The sequence below is a fragment of the Vombatus ursinus genome, unplaced genomic scaffold (genome assembly GCF_900497805.2).
Source record: "Vombatus ursinus unplaced genomic scaffold, bare-nosed wombat genome assembly UNPS02014832.1, whole genome shotgun sequence".
In the NCBI taxonomy this organism is placed as follows: Eukaryota; Metazoa; Chordata; class Mammalia; order Diprotodontia; family Vombatidae; genus Vombatus; species Vombatus ursinus.
In genome coordinates, this window is record NW_020954610.1 from 33,662,279 (window position 1) to 33,672,871 (window position 10,593).

The window sequence follows — 10,593 nt, forward strand, 5'->3', positions numbered from 1 at the left end:
AAAATAATATGAGAAATCAAAAGGAAAGTAAATTCATGTTACACATAGTGAAAATAGCAGTGGAGATAGTACTTTCCATTCTGGTCAAGTGAACTAAATTTAGCTAAGGTAAACCCAGTGCAGTGAACTCAGCAACTCAGGGTGCCCAGAGAAACCAAAACCACAGGGCCATGATGTAAAGCCTAGAGCCTAGGCAAGCAAAAGAATTGGATCAGGGGCTAAATCAGAGAGATGAGGGGGATTTTGTGGAGTTTGAAGGATACCAATAATTAACATATACATGTGCAATCACTAAGAAAATACCAAGGGGCAGCTAGGTGGGGCGGTGGATAGAGTACTGGCCCTGAAGTCAGGAGGACCTGAGTTCAAATCTGTCCTCAGACCAAACGCTTGACACTTACTAGCTGTGTGACCCTGGGCAAGTCACTTAGCCCCAGTTGCCTAAAAAAAAAACAAAACAAAACAAAAAAAAACAAAAAGAAAATACCAAGACAAGCTATTTGTATGAGCACCCTACAACATCAATAGAATCCTGAATATTCCACGTTTTAGCAAATATCACAGGGGAATCCATGGGACAGAAAGTCCCTGACTTACTCTGCCTCACATTGAGAGTAAGAATTGAGCTCAATCTCATATTATTAAAAGTTTTTCTTGGCTCCCAAGGGATGAAGTCTTACCAATCTGACTTCACAGGAAACTTATTTGTCATTTCAGACTAGGCATAAATCACAGAGTAATAGAATGTTGGAGCAAGGAGACTCTTTAGAAATCATTCCTGTTGAATCATTGAATCCTCAAAAAGGCATATTGTGATGTGTTAATAAATTCAATTCAATAAGCTCATGTAAATGTCTTTGTCTTATTGCAATTCAGTTAATTTTCCTTATGGATTTTGAGGCTCTACCACATAGTGCATACATCGCTTAATTGGTTAATTTTTATGCTTCCATTAAATATGGTCTTTGTTTTTCTCTAATGATAATGAGAAATTTTATTTTTGCTTTGTCTGATAGTGCTTGTCTTCTGGATGATTGTGCTCCTTCCCATTGATTCTATAATCTCATCTATGAGTCTATGCATGTGAGCACACACATGCATATGCTCACACCATTCTGAAAGCCAGCTGTCCCCAGGAGTTCACATAGCTCTTCTAATTGACCAAGATGGTGTGTTGAGAGACATAGCACTCTCACAAAGAAGGGATTGCCAACTGTACCAAGTATTCTCTGTAAATTCTTATCACAAAGTCATTATTCCCATTGCAAACAGACTTTTCTTCTCTGTGGGAATATTCTTTAGTCACTATATGAACCAGGGATTCCAGTGTTTTCCAAAGCACAAGTACCCAGTTTAATTTGTATGTACTAGGCCAGCTCATGCAGAGTGGTGGTGAAAAATTGAGGAGTGAGCACTTTAAGGATTAGCAATCTTGTGTTCATTCATAAAGATTTTACTTTGTCAAGTTATGATCCTGTTTTGTCTTGTGAATTCATTGCTCTGTATCTAGTGCCTAATTCTTCTTGGAGTTCATTAGGTCTCTAAAAAATATCTTGTCCACACTGCTAATTGATCCTTCAACCCTTATTTAGGATCTTATGTTCTAGTAATTGGAAATAATACATCTAGGGAAGTGATGGACAGAGAGGACTATTTTGTTATGAAATGATACAGATATGCTCAGGGAAGCCATGGGGGAATAGATTGCTATACCCTTTTCAAGAACAATGACAAGGTTAACCTGATTATGCCCCCAGATTTGAAAAGTGAGGAGAGGGAAGGCAGGCCAGAGAGATTATATACATGGCTAATGAGAAGATAGCAGGACAGTAAAGTCAAATACGACTGGAGGAAGGCTTAGATCTAGTGAATGATGAGAGGCAACTATTAATCAAGAGAGCTAGGTCACAGGGTAGAAATTCTTGGAATGAAGGAGTTAAGTTCAGCAGACTATGATTTCTGGTCTGAGTAGCTGGAGAGCTGATAAGTAGGAGGCCAGAGAATGAAGAGAAGAAAAGAATATCATTAAAACCAAGGGAAGATGAGAATTGATTAAGGTCTAAATGTAGATGGTGACAATGGAGGTAGTAAGGAGAGGACAGAAGCAAGAAACATGCCAGGGGAAAAAAATTAATTACACTTAGCAAATAACTATATGTGCCCTCAAGGGAGTGAGAAAAAAAAAGTAAAATATGATGGTTCACCACAAAGAGCTTAAACTCTCTTTAAGGGTAAATTTGGTTGCAGTTCAACAAATATTTCAAAGGTTGTAATGACATCTTCTAAGACCAATAAGGAAAGTAAGCAAAAGAAAGTGGAAAGTGAAGGGAAATCTCATGCAAAGTAATGAAAATTAAATTCAGCACTATTTAAGAGAAAGTAACCTAGAAGACAGATAATTCAATTCACTGAGACAAAGGTTTACTGGTCTCTCAGCTCAGCCAGCCACAAACTATTCTCAGTGTCACCATGACCTCCTGGACTTTGTTGCCAGTTGCCCTGGTGCTGCTCTGTTTCAACACCCTCTGCTCCCTAGGATGTAACCTGTCTCAGGGCCTCCAGGAAGACTTCTCACTTCTGAACCAAATGAGCACATTTTCCCTGGTGCCATGCCTGAAGGACAGGACCAACTTCAACTTCCCAAAGGAAGCCATAGAGGGCAGCCAGCTCCAGAGGGAAGATGCCACAGTCATTGTTCATGAGATGCTCCAGCAGATCTTCACCCTTTTCAGCCAGAATGCTGCTCCTGCCACTTGGAATCAGACCCAGCTCATACAACTGCTCATTGGACTGAATCAGCAGCTGGAACAACTGGAGAGATGCCTTGGGCAGGATGTGGAGAGGGAAGGGCCTTCTTTGGGGAGTGAGAACCCCATGCTGGCCCTGAAGAATTACTTTAGAGGGATAAGCCAATACCTGCAGAGCAAAGAGTACAGCCACTGTGCCTGGGAGATCTTACGGGTAGAGATTAGGAGGGTCTTCCTGTTCATGAGTAAAGTGACAAAAAACCTCCGGGATTGAGGAAGAAAAAATAGACTTTCAGTTCTTCAAATAATTGGTTGCTTCCTAAAATTAAGCAATCATTAAAAAAAATTGTTTCCACCTCAATTGAAAATCATCTGTGTTAACTGAATGATTTTTAAAACAATATAAGCTGCCATTCCTATATCACAAAGGGCTTTGAATATGGAGACTCATTATCTGTGTTAAGTAACTGAACATTTTATAATTCACAGGCTTCTATTTATTTGTCTATTTATTTATTTATACTGTTTATTCTTATAATATTCATATTTATTGTTCATAAAAGGAACATGGTTGTTTTTGTAACATTTATATTGAGCCTATTGTTAATTGCTGTATATTTCATATAAAATGCATTCTTTTAAAGAACTCTATTTTACTAATAAAACTATTTTATTAATAAACCTCGTATGAAAAGACTGATTCAATAATCCATAAGAATTCACTCAATATCCATTGCAAGAATGCATTCAACAAAAACTTATTAAAACATCTAAGTTCAAGGCATTGTGTTAATCAGTGGATATATTAAGGTGCAAAAAGACATAGTCATAGTGCCTTCAGATGAGTTACAGTCTAACCTAAAGAAAGGATACAATCAGTATTCAAAATATGTGTGTCCAAAGTCAAGATATATTAGAAACAAAGCTGTGGAATTGTGAAATGATATGACAATTTTAGAAAGGAGTTTGCAATTATACAAAAAAAGTAACTAAAATTTACAAAATGACATGATATTAATAAACTATTATATAAATGTCAGCTATCATTATTATGAATAATTATTATCATTATTATTAGAAGATGACTCCTAGTATATTGAGTGCTGAATTTACAGGGTCAAATATACAAATATCAAAGTAAATGAGGTGTTAAGTAAATAGTGAACAGGAAAGTAGCTTAGGCATTTATAATCATGAATGAAAAGAAAAAAAAGATTGTAGGCAGTAACGATATTATATATAGGAGAAACCATCCCACTTTTCAAGTGAGTCATGAAAATATCCCTTTTAGTGTACCTAAAAGGTAGAGAAATTGACATTTACCTCGCAGGTAGAGAAGGTGACTTTTCTCTATTTCATTTGACATTCAGCTATGCCATTTTCTGTTCAGGCACAATTCTTTTAGCTTAGCCCTGTATTCTCATTCATGAAGTAGGGATAGGGAGCTGTTATACATTCATGAAGTTGTGGCATTATTGAACAAGGATCATATCTTTTCTCTGTGGTGCATTGATGGAAATTTGCCCCATGTCTATGCTCACCCTTTTCTGGCCTTTAAGATAGGGCTTGTGGTAAGAGGAAGGAAAAAGAATAATGTTTGTACTCCTTAACATTAATGGTTTCTCTTTTTGTCATTTGATCTTCAAGACCCTGATGTAACGGAATCACTGGATTGGGCATCAAGAGATGAGTTCTAGTGCTGGCTTTATCACTGATTAACTGGTTTAAGGAAATTTACCTGGCCCCTCTTTGCTTCAGTTTCCTCATCTTCAGACTGAGGGGATTAGATTTAGCAAATTCCAAGGCCACTTTTGCCTGGAAAGGTTTTTTTTTTTTTAATGAGGCAATTGGGGTTAAGTGACTTGCCCAAAGTCACACAGCTAGTAAGTATTATGTGTCTGAGACCGGATTTGAACTCAGGTCCTCCTGATTCAAGGGCTGGTGCTCTATCCACTGCGCCACCTAGCTGCTCCCTGGAAAGTTTTTGATATTTGAATTTGATATATTTATTTTATGAGGATGCTTGTATCATAGCAATTATTACATGCATCCACTTATCTTCTCTCTGGATCTCATGCTTTCATGAAATAGGGAAAAGTCCTGCTTACTGTTTTATCCCAAGCCTATCAAAGACAATAATTGAACTTTGTAACTAATGCAACTTTGATTTACTCTCAAGTGATAACATTTTTTGGAATCAGCACCTGCCCTCTTCACTTGCCTCATAATGGAGCAAAGCCAGGTTTCTGTCCTTGGAATAGTTTCTGTCCTTGTGGTTTTTCACATAAAGGAAAGTGATAGATTATTAAAATCCCTAAACCCTAGAGGCTGGGATTATAGATGTGGGACCACTAGGCCTAGTCAATTCATTTTACAGATGAAGAATCTGAGGCTTAGACAGGTTTCTGGTAACAATGGCAGTAAATGTGATAAATACAGAGAAGCATGAACTGATTCAAGCGAAGTTAACAAAACAATGAAAAAGAATATAGACCAAATAACTTATGATGTAAATGGAAAGAAGAAACACCACCTCCAACAAAATCATGAAAATTGAATGCTACAAAATTAAAATAACCCAATTTGGTCTCAAAGCATAGATATGAGAAGACGCAATCCCCCAATTATTTGGAGAGATGGGGGAGCATTTTTAGAGTATATTGCACATAATATCAGACTTTTTCAATACATTGGTTAATTTTGCTGAGTTTTTTTTCATCCTTTTTTTTCTTCTTTATCATAAGGACTAACTCTCTGAAAAGAGATGGTAAGAAGGATGTAGTGGGAAATTCAGATAATATTGAAAAAAAATATTTTTTAAAACAATGGAAGTTCAGGGCAGCTAGGTGGTGCAGTGGATAGAGCACTGGCCCTGGAGTCAAGAAGACCTGAGTTTAAATTTGGCCTCAGATACATAACACTCACTAGCTGTGTGACTGGGCAAGTGACAACCCCAATTACCTCACAAAAAAATGGAAGCTCCATGAGGTCAGGGACTCTTCACTTGTTAATTAGCATCCTCAGCTCTTAGCACAGTATTCAGCATATAATAATTGATTAATAAATACTTTTTCAGGGACAAAGCCAAGATGGCATACCAAAGAAAGCATAACAGCTCCCAACATTCCCCTCCAAACAACTTTACAATAATGCTACAGATAGAATTCTAGAGCAGCACAACTAGCAAAAGGTCAGGATGAGACCTTTTCCCAGCCCAAGACAACTTAGGAGGTCCGTAGAAGATGTCTGTGATGTCTAGGCAGGAACCAGCCCAGAGTGCAAGCAACAGCAATACCAGCTGTGAGCCTTCAAGGCAGCAGCAACAGCAACAGCAACAGAAGCAGCTTCAGGAGCTTTCAACTCAGAGATGGTTAAGGGGATTAGAAAACTGTTCAGAAAACCTTTACATGGGACCCCTGTGTTAGGGCTGAACACAGGACTGGGTGCCACTTCACAACTCCATTGCCTATTACCCAGTTCCAGGTCACAGTTCCAGGGCAGAGAGGATTATACCCTTTGATTCAGCAATAATACTACTAGGTCTATTTCCCAAAAAGATGACAGAAAAAGGATAAGTACCTGTATGCACAAAAATACTCATAACAGTTCTTTCTATGATGTTAAAGAATTGTAAATTGAGGGGATGCCAATTAGTTGGAGAATGACTGAACAAGTCATGGCTTATGATTGTGATAAAATATTTTTGTATTATAAGAAATGATGAGCAGGATGGTTTCACAAAAACCCAGGAACACTCATATGAAGTGAAGTGAGCAGAACCAGAAGATCATTGTACATAGTAACAGCAATCAATACTATAATGCTGATCAACAATGAAAGACTTGACTACTAGAATCAAGACAATGATGCAAGATAATTCCAAAGGACTCATGATGGAAAAATGCTATGTACCTCCTCAGAGAAAACTTATGACTTCTGAGTGCAGATTGATGTGTATATATATATATATATATAGTGTATAGTATATATATTGATGTATATATATATATACATCAGCCCTAAGGAGCTACTTCCAAGGGATGATATATATTGATGTGTATATATATATATATATAGTGTATAGTATATATATTGATGTGTATATATATATATACATATTGATGTATATATATATACACACACACACACACATTACATATATACACATATTTCACTTACCTTGACTTTTTTCTTGCTTTTTTTTGCAAATGGCTAATATGGAAATATGTTTTACGTGGTTTCATCTATATAATTGATACCATACTGCTTGCCTTTTCAATGGGTGAGGGAGGAACTTGAAGAAAGGAAAAAATTTGAAGCTCAAAATTTTTAGAAATGAATGATAAAGCATAATTAGTGTTTTACATTCATTTTTCTCCTATTTGAGCCTTAGTATCATTAGAGATTTTCATTCATTTTCTGCCCTCAAAGAGTAGATTTTTCCCAGATCTATTTCTGGTCCCTCTCCTCTTCTGTCTCCATTTCACTGGAAATCTCATTAGCCCTTATGGCTTACAGTATTACTTCTATGTCAATGACTTTGAAACTTTCCAGTCTTGGTCTCTCTACTGAGCTCCTGTGAGGAATTGCCACTGACTATTGGTTAGATTCTCCTACATGTAACCTAAGCATCCCTAAATCATTATCTCTCAAATAAAGCTCTTTGTCTTTCCTCCTAAATGGGAGGCACACATACAGAGTACGTGATTCCGGAAATAGAGTTAGACAACTTGGGTTCAGATCTTGGCTCTGGCTGTTTACTTTATCACCTTAGACTACTTAACTTCCCTAGGACTACTTCTACAAAATTTATAATTTGGAATAGATGACTTCTAAAGTCCATTCCAGATCTAAATCTATGATTCTAGTGCTTTCTCTCCTGAAAATTTTCTTGTTTCTTTTCAAAAATGCTCATAGTAACTGGGGTTCATAACAAGTCATACTTGATCTTTCCACAGGATTTTGGCCATCAAATCCATTCAGTTGCCAAATCTGGTCAATTCTGCTTCCACAATGTTTCTCTAATGAGGGTCCTGCTATCCAGTCAAGCCTCTCTCTTTACAAATACCTCATCACCTGGACTGTAAGAGTAGCCCCTAACTGAGCTCCTGTCTTCCAATCTCTCTGCTCTCCTATCCATTCTCCACAGAGCTGCCAAAACAGCTTTCCTAAAGCATAGATCATGTTATCTCACTTCCAAAACCTTCAGTTGCTTCCCATTGCTTATGGAATAAGTTATATACTTGTTTCCTTGACATTTAGAATCCTCCACAATTTGGCTCTCATCTACCTTTCCTGCTTCCTTTTCTACTACTCCCTATCAAAAGTTGTATGATCAAGTTCAACTGGATTATGGATTCCTTTAGTCAAACCAGATTAATGGCCATTTCCTGACCTCCAACACTACATCTATCATGTCTGTGCAATTGGGCACCTTCTCCTCATGCTTAAAATGCACTTCTTTCTCCTCCCTGTCTCTAAGAATTGTCTTTTCCCTAGGTTCTCAGTTCAGCTGTTACCTCCTCCATGAAGCCTTTCCTGACTCCTCCTCCCTACCTCCTAATTCTTAGAGTTCTCTTCTATCTCAGTTTTACTGGAAACCCTCATGGAATACAAACTCCTTGAAGGCAGCTTACGACTTATTTTCATTTTATTGGATTGTTTATCCAATTCAAACTTAAAGTAATTATCGTCAAGACTGTTTTTTTACCTACTTTTGACACTAGTATGCTGGGGTTTTCTTTAGATTTTAAATTTTTTCCTCTTTTTTTTAATTCAACATTTTGTCCCCATGCATAATTTTGCTTTAACTACTTTGATGCAACCATATTCCTACAGATTCTTTTCTTATCTTAATCTCAACACCATTCCTATTTACTAGTCCTATGTCTAGTTTGGTGTTTTTAATTAAATTATTGATTTATTTCATTTATGTATTATTTATACTCCTCTATTTTCCCTTCTATTTCAACTATATGGTTAGTTTAACATATCTGCTCCCAAATTCTAAAATTCATTAGTTTTCTCTTTTCTTTCTGTTTTTAAGAAATTTCTCTCTGTTTGTTTTCTTCATTAATTTTCTTTTTACTATTCTGAGGGGAAAAGAAGGGCAAAAAGGAAGATACAGACATGGCTGATGAAAAGACAACAGGACAGACAAGTCAAATATTATTGTGTGTAGGCCTCAGTGGAGTAAATGATGTGAAGCAAACATCAATGAGGACAGCTAGGTCACATGTTGTGAATTCTAGGGGTGAAAGAGTTATCTTCTCCAGAAAATAGTTTCTGGTCTAAGTGGTAGCAGGACTGGTGAACAGGTGGCCAGGGAGTGAAGTGAAAAGAGCAGTATCACAGAAACCAAGGGAGGAATACAGTCGATGAATGTCTAAATGCAGGTGGCAGCAATACAGGCAGTCTGGGGAGGACAAAAGCAAGAAACATTTTAGGGATAAGATTGATAGAACTTAGCAAATGACTATATGTGCACTAATAGTAAATGAGATTAAAAAAAGTAAAACAAAATAAATCACCATAAAGAGCTTAATCTGTAAACGCTCTTTAAGAGAAAATTTGGTTGCAGTTCCACAAATATAGGAAAAGAGGTATTTTAATGACATCTTCTATGACTATTACAGAAAGTAAGTAAAAGAAAGTAGAAAGTAAAGGGAAATCCCATGCTAAAAAATGAAAATTACATTCGGCACTATTTAAGGGAGAGTGGCCCAGAGACCAGATAATTTGAGACATTGAGACAAAGACTCCCTGGTTTCTCAGCTCAGCCAGCCCCAAACTATCCTCAGCATCATCATGACCTTCTGCAGCTTGTTGTCAGTTGCCCTGGTGCTGCTCTACTCCAGCATCCTCTGCTCCCTGGGATGTGACCTGTCTCAGGGCCTCCAGGAAGACTTCTCACTTCTGAACCAAATGAGCACATTTTCCCTGGTGCCATGCCTGAAGGACAGGATCAACTTCAACTTCCCAAAGGAAGCCATGGAAGGCAACCAGCTCCAGAGGGAAGATGCCAAAGTCATTGTTCATGAGATGCTCCAGCAGATCTTCACCCTCTTCAGCCAGAATGCTGCTCCTGCTGCCTGGAATCAGACCCAGGTCATGCAACTGCTCATTGGACTGGATCAACAGATGGAGAAACTGGAGAGGTGTCTTGCACAGAATGTGGAGTGGGAAGAGCCTTCTTTAGGAAGTAAGAACTCCAGGCTGGCCCTAAGGAGCTACTTCCAAGGGATGAGCCAGTACCTGGAAGGCAAAAAGTACAGCCACTGTGCCTGGGAACTCATCCGAATAGAAATAAGGAAATATTTTCTGTTCATGAGCAAACTCACAAGGAAATTCAGGGACTGAAGAAGAAGAAATGAACTCTCAGTTCCTCAAATAATTGACTGCTTCCTTAAAACTAAGCATTCATTCATTAGGGAATTTTTTTTTCTGTATCAACTAAAAATATTTAAATTACTCTATTATTTAAAAACATAAACTTCCATCATGAACTGAAAGGGGGACTTTAATACAAAGAATTCTCACCTGGCCTTAATATTTGAATATTTTATAATACATATTTATTTATTTATTCTTATTCTAATTAGTACATTTTTATATTTATTATGTATTGGGAGAACAAGACTGTTTTGTAGTATTTATATTGAAATTGCTGTTCATTGTCATTTTTCTCATGTAAAATACCTTCTTTTAAAGAACCATATTTTACTAATAAAACTATTTTGCTAATCAACCTCATGTGAAAAGGCTGATTTAATTCCCCAAAAGAGTTCAAAGAAAATTATTTCCAAGAATGCAATTCAACAAACATATATTAAGTACATGCTAAGTT

At 37.1% G+C, this 10,593-nt stretch overlaps 2 protein-coding genes across 2 annotated transcripts; both read left to right on the plus strand.

The window, feature by feature from the left end:
* Positions 1 to 2,469: 2,469 nt before the first annotated feature.
* LOC114026032 (interferon tau-2-like) lies at positions 2,470 to 3,021 on the plus strand. The gene has a single exon (XM_027839627.1). The coding sequence runs from the start codon at positions 2,470 to 2,472 to the stop codon at positions 3,019 to 3,021; it is 552 nt and encodes a 183-aa protein (XP_027695428.1).
* A 6,533-nt stretch (positions 3,022 to 9,554) lies between these two features.
* Positions 9,555 to 10,106, plus strand: LOC114026062 (interferon alpha-16-like). Its single transcript, XM_027839676.1, has one exon. The coding sequence runs from the start codon at positions 9,555 to 9,557 to the stop codon at positions 10,104 to 10,106; it is 552 nt and encodes a 183-aa protein (XP_027695477.1).
* Positions 10,107 to 10,593: the final 487 nt, after the last annotated feature.